The sequence below is a fragment of the Leptosomus discolor genome, chromosome 3 (assembly GCF_034619465.1).
Source record: "Leptosomus discolor isolate bLepDis1 chromosome 3, bLepDis1.hap2, whole genome shotgun sequence".
In the NCBI taxonomy this organism is placed as follows: Eukaryota; Metazoa; Chordata; class Aves; order Leptosomiformes; family Leptosomidae; genus Leptosomus; species Leptosomus discolor.
The window spans coordinates 75,458,746-75,476,536 of NC_141393.1; the positions used below are offsets into that span (position 1 = coordinate 75,458,746).

The 17,791-nt window shown below is 35.9% G+C and overlaps 1 protein-coding gene across 2 annotated transcripts in view; it reads left to right on the forward strand.

The window, feature by feature from the left end:
• Positions 1–17,791, forward strand: part of VAV3 (vav guanine nucleotide exchange factor 3) — a 175,909-nt gene that overhangs the window by 137,645 nt on the left and 20,473 nt on the right. For both annotated transcript variants that reach the window (XM_086462617.1, XM_086462618.1), the window contains exons 20-24: positions 4,620–4,756; positions 11,361–11,426; positions 15,005–15,039; positions 16,828–16,944; positions 17,636–17,723. In XM_086462617.1, coding sequence (XP_086318743.1) covers positions 4,620–4,756; positions 11,361–11,426; positions 15,005–15,039; positions 16,828–16,944; positions 17,636–17,723 — 443 coding nt within the window. The remainder of the gene's footprint in view (positions 1–4,619; positions 4,757–11,360; positions 11,427–15,004; positions 15,040–16,827; positions 16,945–17,635; positions 17,724–17,791) is intronic.

Here is a 17,791-nt window from a genome sequence, read left to right on the forward strand (position 1 = left end):
GACTCTAGCATGCTTTCTGCTTTTCTCATGAGCTACAATTTAGATCATCAATTTGTGTTAGGTCTGTGACCCAGAGCTTGGCTACAAAGACTTTTCTAAAAATCTGGGGGTTTTCCTGGTTTTCAAGTGAAGTAAATTTGAGCTATTTAATGGTGGAATAAGTGAGTTGGTTTGCTTTTTTGGTTTCAAGGCTGGAAACTGCCAGACTGGTTTTGCATCTTTAAATTAGGAAGTATCCTGACAAAAGCTTTCCATCGTGTGGAAATCTGACCTCATGGAAGCCAGTGGGATTTTTAACATTAATTATAATAATGCATGGCTGAAATCCTGACCTTGCCCTTTGTTTTGGAATTTTGTCTGCTTTTGAACATATTGATGAATAACATTTTTGTGCCAGATGTGTTTCCAGTTTTCTGCAGTTGTCAGATACTCTCAGTACCACAGCTATGTACAACACAATGGTAGTGTCTCTAATGCTTATCATGTTTCACATTTTAGTCATTAATGCATAATGTTTCTATACTGTTTCTGTCACAAATAATCCATAATTAGACTTAAAACATTTCAGGTTTCTGTAATGTACCTCTGCTGCTTGTCTGCATTATTACATTACAGCAAGTACTCGGGACTTTCTTAATGAGTATATTTGTGATGAATCCATGTGCCTATTAAGAATGAAATTTTGAGATAGGCAAGGAAAATATTCTAGGTCTTGTCTGTCTGAGCTTCAGTAAAGCAGTTGGTATGCTGTCTCAGAGGAATTGATCTGTTATGAGAGGAGGCTAAAGGAACTCGGCTCGTTTAGCCTAGCAAAATGAAGGTTAAAAGGGGTATGATTGCTCTCTATGACTACATTATGAAAATAAATGCAGACAAGGAAAAGAACTATGCAGACTGTGGCTTCTAGATGGATATAGGTTGGCCGTGAACTAATTTACACTGGAAAGCAGAAGATCCTTAATACTCAGAGAATAAAGTTCTAAAATGAACAGTAGGAACAAATAAATTAATTTTAGGATGAGCTTGCTAAACAGCTGAAAAATAGCATGAGCTGGTTCCTGTGATAATGATGGATGGGACTTGATCCATCATACCCCAGTGTACCTTATATAGGTTAGGAGGTGAAGGGCTGACCAGGCTCTGTCCAATTAAATGTACACCATCTCAATGTTAATCTAGTAACTGTTTCTGAGCTACTATTATAAAATCTGTAATTATATGGTGAAAAGAAAATTGAGTATTCTGTTCAGAGCTCTTTGACTCTTTACCTCAATTTATTAACTTTTCTGTACCCCACTTATTTCTTCCATGCTTAACTGTGATATAAGGGAAGTTCTGTGAGAAAAACATTTGTCCATGGAAAAACAGCTGTTCCAGAAGAGTATGTGCTTGTTTCTGGTTGATTAATTCAAAGATTTCATTTAGTCTTTTGTTCCTGGAAGAACTGATTTTTTTAAAAAAATGTTTAAAATCACGTAATAGTGACAGGTCCTCTTGATGGTATTTTCATACAATGAGTAAAGCACATTAGTTGCACATTCACTGCTTTTAAATCTTTGATCAATATAGACTGTCTACGCATGTCTGGTAGTGCTGATATGGAAAAGAATGTATTCTCTGTGACTCACATTCCTGTTGTTGGAGAGTGAGTTTACCTTCAGTTGTTGTACTTTGAGGTACAAAGTACTTTTCAGAATGTGAGTCAAATCTGATGTGTGCTTAAATTGTTAGCACCAGAAGATACTTTCCCTTGTTTATACGTACATCTTTTATCAGTGGCCTTGAAGCTAGCACACAGTATTGTTACTAAAGTGGGTGAGTGGAAGTAATTAGTGAAATTGCAGCGTTGTTCTGTATTATTGTAAGGTATGGGAATCCTAGCCATCTATCCCTGTTAGTCCAGGTGCTGGTTTATGTAGGTCTGGTGATGGTGCCTATACATTGGGCTAGGCAGGGTATGTTCATAGCAAAGGCAAGGCTGAGCACAAAGACCTCCTAAGTAGGCCAAAGACAATAATTGGATAAAAGTAGGTGGTAAAGTAGAAGAGTAAGATTTGTGCTCACTGTAGTAGAGAGCAGCTGTAGCACATCAGTGCTGTAGTTGTCAGTTTCTGTAGGCATTATGGTAAAGAAGTTTTAAGAAAGGATCTGAAGCAAGATAATGAACTCTATTAAGACTAAGACCCTAACCTGAAAGCCTCTTTAAATGAATAGGATTATTTCTAGTGATGTCAGGAGGTGTTAGATCAAATCTTCCAACGTTGTATCTGCCAAGAGAATTTTATAATCAAAATGGCTGTAGGATTTTACAGAGTTAAGCACGTTGGATTATACGCAAGTGTTCTAGGCATGATATGTTTTAACATGATTAGTTCTGTATTACCTTTTGAATATTTCTGCTAGTTGATGCAGCACAATTTTTTTCCCACGTTCTCTTGGCCTGGTTTTCAGAGATGCCAATGATCATAATTACCAGTGAAACAGAAATAAGAAGTCATTTTACACATGTTTATGATAAATACTTTCAGCAGTATCGTATCTTTAAAAAACCCCAGGACTTGCACTGGAAAGTGCATGGGAGTATTTCTCGATTATCTTCTGCTGAGGTCAATACAAGGGGTGTTCTAAGTATATTGTATCTGCACACTGAAAATGTGATAAACTAAATCACCTGATACAAGGTTTCATAATGTGCATAATTTTTTGTGCATTTTGTGTGTTTTGACTCCAAGTAAGTCTCTAAGGTGAGTGCATGGTTACAGTTTCTTTATCACATAAGCAGAATAATCATTTATATTGTGATGAGAGCATTTCTTTGCATTAGTACAAAGTTGTCAGCTTTGGCTAGATGTATGCAGCTTTGCTTCTATTTGCCACGCAGTGGATAGATGCAGCATTTGTTGATTCTGACTCGGTATTTGAAAGCATGACAGCCTTCAGTTGAGAAATTAAGCAAAGTCTAGTATTTACTTAAGTGGAATAATGGCTTACTAATAATTAGGTGCTCATTTTAAGTATGCCAGATAACTTTAAGAAATAGTAAAAGTTACGGTGTCATTTGGGTTGAGTTATGTAAGAGCTGGTATTACTTTGCTTAATGTTTCATCAGCACTTTGGGTTAGGATTTATTCTTAAGTACAGGGAGTAGTAATTATTGAAGGTGATCTCTTTCATGTTTCATACAATTTAGAGGAGATTGTGGAAATTTGTGTTTCTTGACACCTAAATTACAGTAGTGATCTTGCGACAGAAATAGGTCTTTTGTAGGCCTGCTGATTCTTTCTTGTTAGAATTAGGTTAATCATGACTCTCCAGCAAGAAATTTGGATTAAATATGGCAGCCCAGCTACCTTGACTTTGCATGCTTTCACTCTTATTTGTATTTATTAATATACATTCTCACAAAATCTTACTTAACCAAAAACTTTCTGGTTAAGATTATAAATGGATATGCCCACTTAATTGTAGCAGTTTTTAACATCTCTTGTGCATTTAAAAACAGGGAAGTTATTATATAAAGTTTTACATAAAGATAGAGGGAGAGTAATTAAAAATAGATTTATTCTGTTGAAATGATGCTTTCCTTAGCAGTATAAAGAGTGGAATAATACGCTTTCCTGAAAGCTTTTAAGTTTTTACTATGTTTGTTATGGAGTGGGTGGTACTTCACTTGATTTCAAGTATTCTTATACTGTCACAGCATGCTTTTTTAGTGCAATACATTAGCTGTCCATAATGCTTTTAGTGTTTTGTTGTTTTTTTTTTTTTTTTAAATGCTGTTATAAGAGCACGGAGTTGTAGTACCCACGGTGTTTTGTTCTGGCTGAAATCCCTGCCCCCTGTTTGCTACATGCTTGTGGAGGCCTCCTGAACTGTAGTTACAAACAGTGATCTAATTCTTTGTACAGGAGAGAGACTAATCTTTGGGGAAAATATTTTGTGTCTCAAGAACTGGATTGCTTCTTTAAAAAAAAAAAAAAAAAAATTATCACAAATAGCTGTCTAGATGCAGCCAGTATTGATGTGGAAGGAGTAGTGCAGCTAGAGTTCTTGTCTTGAAAATGAAACCTTAACCTGACCCAGGTGTTGCTATGTGTATCCAAAAATATTGTCAGAACCTGAATTTTTTTTTTTTTTTTTTTAAAAAAAAAAAAGAAAAAGTCTTATGAGAGGCCTAGAAGGATTGCCATCCTTATTCTCTTGGACGTATTTGCATCAGCAATAGGCTTTTTGCTAATGCTGATCTAAAGCTAATAGATGATCTGTGTTGGTGTCTTTAATACTAGTCCATCACAATTTTTGCCTTGAACTAGGAAGATAGCCTTAAGATTTGAACCTTATGCAGAGCCAGGGGTGCGCATGTAGAGGAAAGAGCCTCCATAGACATGACATCAACTTTACTCCAAGAAGAAGGGAGGACAAAGGTGTTTTTTCAAAGTAGTTCTTTTCTGTTAGGTTGTACGTGGTATAGTACTAAAGCTTTGCCTTAGCCAGGTGCCTGTTAAAGATGTAATGTCTGTTTGTTGCTTGATCACTTTTGTGGTCTTCAGATTTTATAAATTGTCATTAACTAAAAATATATGTTTTGTTTGTTCCTTTTTGTTTGTTTGTTCGTTCAGGTTTACCAAAAATGCAAGTGATTCGAAACTACAACGGAATGCCACAGCCAGCTACACAAGATGGTCCACCGTTGCATATCCAGATTGGGGACACTGTTGAACTAATTAGAGGAGATGCACATAGCTTATTTTGGCAGGTATTGTATCATTTAGCAAATGCCTATATTCCTTCAGTCCCAGATATTAAATTCGTATTGATGTATTGCTCTGGTAACTTTTTTCGTTTTTGAACAACAAAAGAATATCTATTTTATCCAAAATAAATGTCTAATACAACTATTTTTACTTTTAAAGTGCCAGTAGTTCCTATATTGTGTAAAGCTTCATTCTTGCAGCCTTAGAGTAAAACTTCTGGTGAAATTGCAAGAGTTAAGGAGAGTGAAGCATAAACAGCAAAGTCCTGTGAATTTTCAGTCGCTGCTTCTCTAACATAGCAGAACTAAAAGATTTGTTTGCAAAACCCGGTTATAAATATTAGATTTATGGGAGAGAGAAATAGCTTTGTGAAACAGAACCACACCTAAACTTCCCAATGATCTCTCAAGTCAGTTAAGGACAGTTTTTTATGTACATAGGAAAAGTATATTATATTAATGGCAAAATTGAGTATCACGTGATTCACATCACTACTGCTGTTACTGAAATTTCTTTTTAATTGAGAACTATAAACTGAATGCAAGACAGCATTTTGAATCTCTTTAAAGATAAATGCATTAAAGTGTGTCTCATTTTTCTTGATTGTTTTCGTAATTGCTCATAGTAGAATCCTGCGTACTACTGATATTATTGGATAAATGGAAATAGAGCTAAGTAGAAGAACTTTCAGGCTATTAATAGAGCAACAACTGGGAAGCATCTGTTGTTGTCTTGAATTGTTCCTGTGTTTGTCTTTGTGATTTTCTTTTTTCTTTGAGGCTATATTGAGTTAATGAATGTAATTATAAAAACTGCTTGGTCTGTTACACGAGTTAGGTCGTGCAGGTTTTTTTGCTGGCCTTCGCATAGGATTGAATCTTCTCCGAACTCTTCAGGACACAGTCAGTGAGCTCTGTTCCTGTGCTACTGCATCATCCTGAACAACAGTTAACTGGGGATAGTCATAAACAATAGAACTGCTTTGTCTATTTAAAAAATATGTAAATAATTGTAATCAGCCCCCCCCACCCCCGAAACACCAAACCCAACAAACCAACCCACCCCCCACCCCCCCACCAGACCCCCCAAACCTGTTATTTAGCAGACCATAGATATTTCACATCACTAAAAATAAATTATTTCAAACATTGGTTGGCAAATTTTAGCCTTACATAGTTTTATGTGTAGGGCTTGGTTCTGCAAGATCTTGAGTTCTGATCCAGAGAAGCATTTGAGCATGCTCTTCATTTGGGACTAGCCAGAAGGTAATCATCTGACTAATACAATTAGTACCAGCCAGAATTATTGGCACCTTGTGGGACTCATTCTATTGCCATGTTCATATGCATCCGTCAACTCAATTTACTGGAATTTGTCTTTTATGTTATTTGTACCTATCATGCTAAAGAATTTAGCTAGAATCCCACCGTGTTTAACTAGCAGAAACCGGAAAGTGCATAAGGCTTTTTCCCCAGAAGCCTTAGTAATAGATTTGAATCTTAATGGAAATTGTCATCTCCATTAGCATCAGTCAGGAAATTTTTTTTTCTCACAAGCTGTCTTGTCACAGGCTGCTTAGTACAGATTTTCATGTCTGATAATGATATCTGCATTTTAAAATGCGTATTAAGAAAAAAACCTGCAAAACACAATTTGTATTAAAATCTGTTTTATTCAAGAGGTGTTTTAGAGTAATTTACAGCTGACCTGCAAGACTTAATATTAGAATGGATTTTTAAGTCAACCATCTCTCAGTTTAGAAACTCAAGTGCTTGTAATAGATAAGTATGTGTGGTTTAAGTATAATTTTGTCATTCTTTACAGTACATAAAATAAACACCACATGTTACTAAGCAATGCTTAAGCTATAGTTTAAGTGCAATCAAATGTGTTTTGATAGATGTTAAAATTCTGCTATGCTAATGTTTGAATGATCGTATAGCAATTGTTGTGGTAAGTTCTGTAGTAATTCAAGACCATGTACACATATGAATCTACCTGTTAAGAAATTTGGAAAATAGAAGTATGGGGTTTTTTTCTGTATGAAACAGCAAATACTTTTCTGAGAGGCAAACTAAGCAATCAGAGACAATGCGATGGCTGGAATAAGCATTTCTGAATTCTATGAATTTGCTTTCTGCCTCTTCACTGGTATCACCCAAAACCTAAGATTTCTTCAAAGAGAATGTGTAGTACAGGGGGGCCAATACTGTCACAAGTTATTTTACTCTCCTCAGTAAACACCTGGCTGCTTACAAAGAGAAGGATGTTCTTAAGCTGATACTTGTGCATCTGCTTGTGCATGACTACTTTTCTGTGCTCAGTCAAGGTGCAAGAGTAGAAGACCCGTGCTGCTTGCCTAGCTTGTGCTTGGCTAACATCACTTGCAGAATGAAATAAGAAAAGGAAGAGGGGCTGGGGGAGGCAGAGAGAAGAAAACTTGGTGTTTTAAATGGAAATTTCAGACCCCTTGCCAGAGCACTACTAGTTGTTTCAGCTGTAGTAATGCAGCTTTGAAGTAGTCAGATTTTTATTATAGATGTGAATATTTCTCTCCTCTTCTGAGTTTGGTTTGAGTAAATTGGTACTTGCTTAACCTGAGGGTAGGCTCTCAGGGGTGCTGCAATACCTACCATAAGATGTAATGTAATTCTAGTTTCACAGGTTTGCATTGCAATTACCTGCCATCCTCAGGCAATCATGTTTCTCAAGTATGCCAGAAGAATGCAGATATTTCCTGGACTGATTCTTTCCTTTTTCAAAACTAGCTTTTCTTTTGGTGCGGATTAAACCCGTATCAGGTAATAGCTCTTACAGATGTACTTTCTAATGCTTCAATAGTTATTGGTCCTGCTGTAAACAGCCAAAAGGCATTAAGTATATTGTAAATACACTTATGATACAAAATTGAAACATTGGGGAGGTGGCACTATTAAATATACTTATGATATAAAATGGAAACACTGGGGAGGCAGCACTATTAAAGTGTCTTTTCTTTTTCCTTTTGGTTTGTAATTTGGTTTGTGATTTTTCCATCTGTCTCTTTCCTCCCTTCACCACACTTTGCAGTAAACAGAATGAAAATGGGTGAAGGGCATGAGAATTTATAAATTTTTGCTATCCTGGATTTCTAGTTCTGTGCATGTCCAATGAAGTTAATGGGCATTGCATAGCTAAGTACCAGGCAGCAGCCTGGATATTTAGAGCAAATGTGTCAAATGGCTTCAGAAAGTCTCCCTCATTAAAACAGGTACAAGAGTCGTGAATCAGCCTCTAGTCTTGTTGAGAGTGCCGTTGAAAGAAATGGACTGAAGGGTTTCAATGGCTCTTATAGATATGAATGTGTATGCACACATACACTCACATCATGTAATATATATATTAAGATATAATATAATAATTTAGAAATACAATGTAATAGTGTGTTCATAATATGCATTTTAAAACTAGTTCTGTCCAGTCCTTTGCTTCTGCTTTTATAATGACTGTAAGCCATTATAGGGCAGTCTTCAAGGGAAATGCTTACTCATCTCACAGTAAGCAATCAAGAAACATAAAGTAGAAAGAAATTATTAGTAGCAGTGAAGTATGATGGCATAATAATTTTGCTGCTGTTAGAGGTGATGGATAGATCTTAAATTTTGAAGTCATAATCTGACAATAGGTCATGGTTTTGTGTATGAATAACACCAAGCCTTGATGAATTTAGCTAGGATTTCTGAAGTAAACACAGTAACCTAGTCCCCTAAGGACATTATCAAATTATTCATGAGCTCCTTATCGACAGAGCATTTTAAAATTTTAAAGTGAACCGTTTCCTTCAGCAATGGTGGTGACATCTAAGTAAATTGTAGGCCTGTTGCTTGGGCAGAGAGTATTTCTTAATGCTGTACTTCTCATGCAAGTCTGTCCACTGATGATGTGGTTTCTCACCACTTCATTTCAATGGATGTTCAGGGTCCTTCAGATGATTAATTTTTTTTTTTTTGCTGCAAGTGCCATTGACTTGTTACCTACAGAATACTTAAAAGTGAAAGTCACATATATGTTACAATACAGCCTGTAGATTGCAGTTTCCAAGTTCTGAATTTGTATACATTATAATGTCTGTATTATGGTAATGATTCAACTAGTATGGACCACAGCTATGTCATGAACTTTGCTGCTCTGCTGGGTTTTAGAGCTGCTACTCATATCACTGTGTACTGCTAGCAGTACGTAAGCCAGCTCATGTAATGCTGGCTTTACATCGTATTGTCCCATGGTCTGGTCTTTCTGTGCATGCTACAGTTTTTTTCAGTGGCTGTAATGTAGTTTTATTTTTTTATTTTTGACTTTTACTTGAGGTCATGGAAAAACATAATTTGGTATAATTCAGTGCAGATTGAAGCATTTAAAAGTCTGCAAATAAAAACTAGATTTCATTCTAGATTTCAGGGTGTGCAAATACATTTCTGGAAAAGCAGCAAGAGAGAATCCTGTATTTCTGACTTGCAGGAGGAAGCACTATAAACATTATGAAACGCTATTGAACATTTGAAATGATGCCCCTTTTTGCACTTTCAGATGGTAACGCAGGGGTCTGTCGCTTAGCACGTCAAATTTTGATCCTTGGCTGCTTTCTAGTTGTTGTGGACGTTATGTTGCATGATATGTTATCTTGTTCGGCTTCTATCACTTTATATAAATATTTCTCATGAATAGCAGTGGTGTGTGGGCATATACAAAACTGGTGTTCAATTGCGCTCGTTCAAATGCTTTTTCTCATTAATATATTTCATTCAATGGCTGGTCTTACTGACTGGTATCACTTGCTATTCAGATAAGATTAGTATTGTAAATAAGTACCACTTAGACGTGAGACTGTGTCAGAGCTCTGCTTGTAAGTCTGTACTTCAGAGGGTTTCATGTTTCAGGAATAAACAGAATATATGTATGCCAAGGGTAACCTGTATTCAAGCAGATAGTGGGAAGGAGGGCAAGGAAGCTTTGCTGAGCACAGCTTCAGATCTGTAAGATTGTCCTTGTTTGTGCATAATTCTTTTTTTTTTTTCATATCAATATACTGTAGCTTAAATACTGCTTAACTGCTTTTCTCTCTCCTCTGCCTCCCCTGCACTTCTCTGTATATTTGGTAAAGACGGCAGTTACTGGGGTTACTATCTGTGTGTGATAAATGGCATAATGATCTCACCAGGAAACTAATGCTCTCATTTATTGTGCTTAGGGTATCACAATCAAAGAATGTTTTAATTTTTCATAACCCCTCATTAATTCTTTCTTTTACATTAAGGTCCACCCTGTTTGAAATAGCTGAATTCTGTTTTGTGTGGTGGTATTTAGGGTACAATTACACATTTAGTGTTACAGAAACAAAACTACCTAACACCCCACCCCACCCCCCCCAAATTACATATCTGTTTCTGAAGTATTTCTTCGCCTTTTAATTTTTTATGTTGCAGGTATGCCATCAAAGAAAAAGTGAACGTAGTTTTCAATATTACAATGCTTGTAAAGTACTCTGTCTCATTGCCAAATGCTGATAGTATATTATGTTTACAGTCAGTATATTAAATTAAATGGAGGTTAGGCATTTATGTGCTTTTAAAATCTGGTAAGTGAAAACAGTTGTTTGCCAAAATACACATTTTGATGCCTTCATTTGATGTGTCCGTGTTTAGAAATTTTAGCTATGTACTCGGTTCTGCTCTGAAAAATGTGATCAGCATGGTCACAGCCGAATGCTTACCGGGACTAGGAAAGGATTTTTATTTTGCTGTTCTGTCTGGCTGAGGAGGTGTTCTTCAGGGGAGCTTAGTGGTGAACTGTGAGCTGCTGAGTCATGGGTCTGTGATGATCAGGTCAGTTTGGGCCCTTAAAAGCCCAGAGTAAATTTGTGCAGAAGAGGCTCAGTTTAGGCCATTCTAGATGCATTTCTGCAGCTGGTCTCCCAGTTGTGTGGGTGCATCTGCAACATATTATGAATATATCATAGACAGAGAGTTAATCTTTAATTCTGTTAGTGTTCTTATGCCCACCCAATTTCCAATGATTTGCGTCACTTATAGAAACCTTTAACTATAGAACTTTGTGTCTGAATTGGTTGATAAATTATCAGCTGTAAGTTCCCATGGGAGTTAGCCTGATTTCTCAGGTGCTGTAACTGCTGCTGCATGGTAGTGTAGTCATTTTGGGGATCTGTGATGTGGCAGAGTGGCAGCTCTCACTAGGGTGATGCCAACTGAGGAGGAAGTAACTTGAAAGGAGATAATTAATGTTAATGAAGATATCAGACACTGGCAGACATTGATAGAACTGGGAATCACAGTGCAGGCTCTGAGCCCTCTTCTTGCATCTCATCTCAGAGCTCTCGTGTTATCAGCTGTAATTATCACTCACTTATATAAATAAACCCCCCCCCAACAACCACCAATAAAAACCTCACAACTGTTGAGTAACACTTTATTAGAACAGCATTTTATTTTAAAGACTCATAAAAATGCTCTTACTGTCCTCCCTTTACATGTATTATTATTTACTATTAATTTTCATTATGTCTCAAAAATGGAAAATTTTGTGGGTTTTGTTTTTTTTTTTTTTTCCTAGGGCAGAAATCTAACAACAGGAGAGCTTGGTTTCTTCCCAAGTGATGCAGTAAAACCTAGCCCATGTGTAAGTACAATTGTTTAATTCTGTTTGTCATCTTGCAGAAAAACTGCCTAGTTCATGCCATTGCTTTATTAATCTTACCTTAGAAAAATCATATTGTTTCTAGTTTCTTTGTGTTGTCGTGGTACGTTCGGTATTGCTTAAAATATAGTATAACTTTTGCTTATCGGATGTAAATAAGACATGTCAAGAAAACATGTTTGAGCAGCAGATTTAGCTTATGGGGATATTAATAAATGGAACTGTCTAAGGAGTTTCCAGACAATAGAAGAAACACATTTTATGTGTTTCCTTCCCCAGCGGTAAGGTGAGAATGCTGTGGTTCTAATCTATTCCCCAGTCACTTTGGGTTAGAGAGAGGGATTACACTGTAAATAGTGAATTTAAAAATGCATAAGAATAAAACTAATATAAAACTTTGAATTCAGACTGCTTGATAAATTTTCTCCTCTCTGCAGGTTCTTACCTGCCTTTATTTCATACAAGGATGTTCTCAATTTAGAAAAGTGCAGGATAACAATAAGAAAAATTATTTTATAATATGTACTCAAGAATTTTGTGCACTGATGTGAAGATGCGTTAATATACTATATGCTTGCTCCTTTATTCCCTGCCCTTTATAACACTGTGCATCAGACTACTGTATGTCCCTTTGTTGAGATTAATTAATGTGAACTCATAAAACCAGTGATGAATCATGTTCCTTACTTTGCTTTCAGGGAGCTTTAACTTCTTTTAACTTGATTCACAGCAGTTTGACTTATTAATAGAACTGCTTTCATTACAGCAATTGAGATATGCCACTTAAATTGTTTAGTAGTAGGTGGATTCAGCTGTTAGTGGCTGCATTTTGGTAGGCCTTTAAGGCTTATATTGTGCCTTAGTTTCTAAAACAAATCTACATGTGATCCTAAAGAGTATAAATACATCAGTGTATCTTGAGACATCTTTAATACCCTATATTTTCAGAATTTTGTTTGAAGTTGAAGAGGGATGCACAGAATATTTGTAGGTACAAGGTATGTTCAATTGGGTGAGAGAACAGATGTGGAATAAAGATGAAAATGTTATGTGAGCGTAGCTTTCTTCCCTCCACTCCTTCCTTACTGTAAAAGTTGTGGATTTCCCATGCTATGGGTCACTGTCCTGGACCCAGCCAGTACCTGCTATGTATTGATGTTAGGTTCTTGGAGCCACCCAGTCAGTCATTGCATAGTATCATTGACAGCAACTGTAGGAACATTTCAGGAACCACCACTATGCTTTAAAGCAGATGAAGTAGGATGTCCAAAGTTAGGAAAAGTGCTGCTGGGGTATTGTGAAGATTGCTTTCTAGTGATAAAGCTTTCTGCTAAATTTAAAGTACACTATTTAGAGGCGTGTTGAAAATAATAGATTTTTACAGAATGAATAGTATTATTCATGAAGTGTTACCAACTGATATCATGCTCAGAACAAAAAGATAAATTGATGCTTCACCACTGTTAACTTGTAAGGATGAAATATAAACATCTTATTATGATAAATGATGCAGTTAAAGATACTGAAACATCAATCAGGTTTTAAACATGCTATAACTTTTACTGTTATTATTAAGTCTAACAGTCTTTACAACCAGCTGATATAAAAATGCCCAGAAACAGCATAAAATACATACATCAAAAGACTTTAGGAATGAATATTGAATGAAAAACTGCTGAGCTGCAGAATATCTATATACCAGACTTTTCACAGATGTACCTATAAACAATTTTTTCGTCTTTGCAATAAGTAGTATGTGTCAGCAGACATTTTCTGCACCATATGAGTAATACCTGGTTCTTCCTTGCTTTCCTCCAGTTTTCTGATTTCTATAGAGTCATTGAATACACAGCACAGTATGAGCCAGGACCTTCTGGAAGAACATTTGATCTTACTCTGTTTTATGACAATGAACAACACTTGTTATATCTATCTTTATCTATCTATCTGTACATTCAAAATTAATGAAAAGGACTACTCATCTATTGTTTAACTGCTCTGGAGGGTGAACTTAAACCGTCTTTGAATTTTTATATTCTTTCCAACATAGTAGGACTACTTAACAAATTAAGAATATTTATTTTTTTAAACTATTCTTTCTTCTCCTGCTGTTAATAGGATGCATGTTATTTAATTAGTCCTATGGGGGATAGTACAAATCATTAAAGGTGCAATTCTTCTGTAGCTGAAATGTATTATTGAAATATCTCACAGCATGTAAAGACTCTGTAAGTGCCTAGTTGGCCTTGAGATGTCTCATTTGGTTGCTTCACTAAAACATTTCTCACAGGAATTCTTTGTCAGCATATTCATAATCTGTTAACTTTTTTCCGAGTCTTGCCATCAGTAGCTGTAGGGATATGAAGAACTGCTGCTGCTGCCAGTGGTAGTACCAGGCTGTGTTGGGCCCCCTACCCTTCAAAGGGGTTTGCATGCAGCACTACAGATGCTGCTGTTTGAGAGCCCTTTGTCTACGCTGTTTGGGAGTAGTGCATGTTACCTTTTTCTCTCTCAAGAACTAGACTAACTTAGTGACTGTTTTAACACCTGGATAGACTTACTGTTCTGCAAGCTGAACATGTGACCCTGGTTTTAGCACACAGAACTTTAATGTGTTCCGCACTAGTGTCTGCTTTGTTATTTAGAAAAAAAATGTGAGTATCGGGCTGTCCTGTAAAAGTCAGGATTTTATCATTAAAAATTTTGGGTTGAGAGGCACTTGAGTAAGTGGTTATGTATTTAGTTTTAGTGACCATTATGTCAAAGGCAGTAAGCAGAGCGTTGTGATCTTTGCAAATTTTGGTTCATAGAAGTGAGCCTTAACAGTGCAGGGATGGAAATTACATTTTAAGTAAAATTGTAGCCAGACCCTATCCTGTCACAAAAACATGAGCAGTTTTGTTTAGTTCTGTGGAGAAAGAGAATTTAGGAAAGATATGAATTTAATTCCTAATCTAAGTTTTTTGAGAACTTTCTCAATAAAAAGATGTTCTGAAGTTAACTAAGAATATACGTAGCCAGTTTTAAGTGAAACATTTGGAGTAAGTGCATTATATAACTCTAGTGTTGAGGCTCCTAGGCATGAAGATGAGAGCCTCACAATGGTGAAATTGTAACAATTCTTACTTGTTTCAATAATTTAGTAATGTGCTTTTTTGATGAGGTTGCAAGATAATAAGTTACCAACACGAATGGTTGTAAATATCATATTCCTCTGTAGATTCCCTCAACACAGACTGTCTGCTGTCATCTAGTTTCCAATATCCCGGTTCATTAATCACTTCATCACTTCCTATTCTGCTTTTTTCCATTCAAAAGCTGCCTGTTACCGCCTCAGCAATACTGCTAGAATATACCGTAGCATTTTGACAGGTTAACACAAAAATTTTGCATTACCTGATTCTTTCAATTTCAACTGCAGAATACTGTGATTAAATATACAGGGAGGTGGGTTTTTTTGTGTGTGGTGTTTTTTTGGGGGTGTTTTTTTTGTTGTTGTTGGTTTGTTTGGTTTTGATTTGGTTGTTTGTTTCATTCTCATGTGTCTTTTTGTGTTCTAGGTTCCCAAACCGGTAGACTACTCTTCACAACTGTGGTGAGTCCCTGTCTAGTCTTACAAGAATCCCTTTGGAAGAAGCAGTCATAGAAAGAAAACTGTGTTTATTACAATTTAATTTATATTGGTTTAACCTTTCTAGGCTTCTGAAGAAGGCATTGTGTAATGGTTTGGGAAAGTAACACCATGCATTGCCTAAAAGCATTTCTGATGTAATAAAGTGCTTAATGATTTTGACATTTTGTTTACAAGTCTGTAGCTGTGCAGCCTTAGTCCCAGAGGTCTGAAATAGAATAAGAGATGAGTGTAATATGAAGCATGCAAGTAGACCTTACATGTTAAGTGAATAAAGAGAAGGAATAATGTTAAATACAGCTTGTCTCATGAATAATTCTGCATTTCTTTTAAAATAAACAAACAAAAAAAAGGCTGTGGAGATATAAAAGGACAATGTATCAAAACTACAACCACTGCTGGTCTGGGGCTTATGTAGCGTGTGAACTCTTTACGGGCGTTCAGCTCACTTCTCAAAAAGACATGGTGATTCTGAGAGAACAGAGTAAGAATCACTTGTGTTCTTTCACTGGTTTTATGCTGTATCATTTAGATGTGAGTTCTGACTTCCTCTAGATTGCCAAAAGTGAATTCAGAATCAGATCTAAACAAATATTGATTTTTCATAACAAGCCAAATAGAATATTTAATATTTAAAGTTGATATTTTAAATTAAATTCTAACATTTGCTCTATTTATAATTTTGTTAGAAGGAAGCATATCATTTGGATCAGTCTTTATCTTCTAAGGATTTGTAATATTTAACTATAAAATTACTTTAGGCTGAAACTTGCTGTAAAAAGTCATGTATTTTGTGATAAACTTCAAAATGCATGTTCCCTGGTGTGTTTCATAAAATAACTGGTTTTTAATTTAAAGCTCCCTTCTAATTGGTAGTGATGTATTAGCATGAAACTTTATGTAGTAGTGGTCTGTGATGTTGCCTGCCTTTAGACTACTTTCTAAAATGGTAAGATAAGCATCATTTCCCTGGAAGCTGGGTCACGTTCCTCAATTAACAGTTTAACCTCTAGTTTTGCAAATAAATGTCATCTGACAGCCTCTCATGGAGTCCCACCCGAACCAGCAAGGCAGAGTATGGGCACAAATCTGCTTATGCAGTCAGGCTGCAGAATTGGTGTCTTATTTGTCTTAGCTTTCAACTGTTAGCATCAGCTCTTTCAAATTTGGCCTGTTAGGCTGAAATTTTTTTTTTTTTCCTTGCAGATGTTTAGTCTACCCATTACACTTTAGCCTTTAGAAGTTATGAATGATTATGAAAGCAAATAAAACAGTGTGTTTGTATAAATACCAGATTTTTGTATAGGTATTTTTTTTTTTGACCTAGTATACTACTGGTGGCCTGGTCTCCACTCTGTTAAGATAAATCCCACTAGATCTCAGGGAGGTTCAAATGTTCTGAACCACTGTTTTATTGTTTCTGTTGCAACATAATTCAGGCAAAACATTTGGTTTTATGAGCTATTCAAGCCAGAAGTCATTCAGCTAATGCTCAAGCTCAAGTACTTTCCTTAACAGGCATTGTATTCCACATGTGCACAAGTACTTTTCTAATTAAGAATTTCCACCCCCAGTGTGGAATTTTTTTCATGCTTTACTCTTCATTCAGAGATCTGGAAGTGGTATTTGGTTGCAACTGATGTGTTTTTAGGTTGCCATCATATGCAGAATATTGAGCGTTGCATATTTGATAGACTTTTCTTTGTAGCTTCGAAAAAAATCATAGGCAATTTTTATTGTTCTCTGTTACAGGTTTGCAGGAGCAATGGAAAGATTGCAAGCAGAGAGTGAACTTATTAACAGAGTAAATAGCACTTACCTGGTGCGGCACAGGACCAAAGAGTCAGGAGAATATGCAATTAGTATTAAGTAAGTGGAATAAGGTCTCCTACAGAAAGTTTTCCTGTTCTCATTTATGTCTAGACAGTATTTGAAATAAATAAGGGAAATAAACACTCTTTTCAATTTATATAATCATATACAGCCTTTGAGTCAATATAGGAAAACTGAAGTTGCTGACAAAAATACCCAGGATTTATAGTAGGAAGGTAGCAATGGTTTTATAATGCTGGTGTAGCAAATGGGTCTACAAAAATGATGGTCTAGTATACTGGGCAAGAGTAAGCAAGTGTTTGGACTGTAATGTGATCTGCTTCTCTGGAGTGAATGTTTCATTGACTTCAGTGAGAACTTATCAAAGCCCTTTGCATCTCAGACATTGCAGTAAAATGTGGGTTCATAAATTCTATGGATTCAAATTATTGTGAGGGTCTTGTTTGCTTTCGTGTTGTTTATCAACATGAATGTGAAAGTAAGAAATGTATGGGAATTCCCAATTAGAATGAGCAGTTAGTTGTGACTTTTTTTCTGAATACAGATTACTTTTTCATCTGTACTTTAATATATTTCGTTAATTAGATGTCGACTTTGTTTTGGCATAGATGTACATTTTGTCTTAAGAATTTATTTGTGTGGTGTTATTGGGGCATGCCCTCAGGTAATTATTGATTGTGTCTGATTAAAACCACATTTATATTCATAAGGTATTCATTGCCCACAGGTACAATAATGAAGTGAAACACATCAAGATTTTAACAAGAGATGGCTTTTTCCACATTGCAGAAAACAGAAAATTTAAAAATTTAATGGTAAGCATTGATTAGATTTTTAACAATGTACGATTTTCTATGTAGCTGTTGCTGTGAGAGCTACTTTG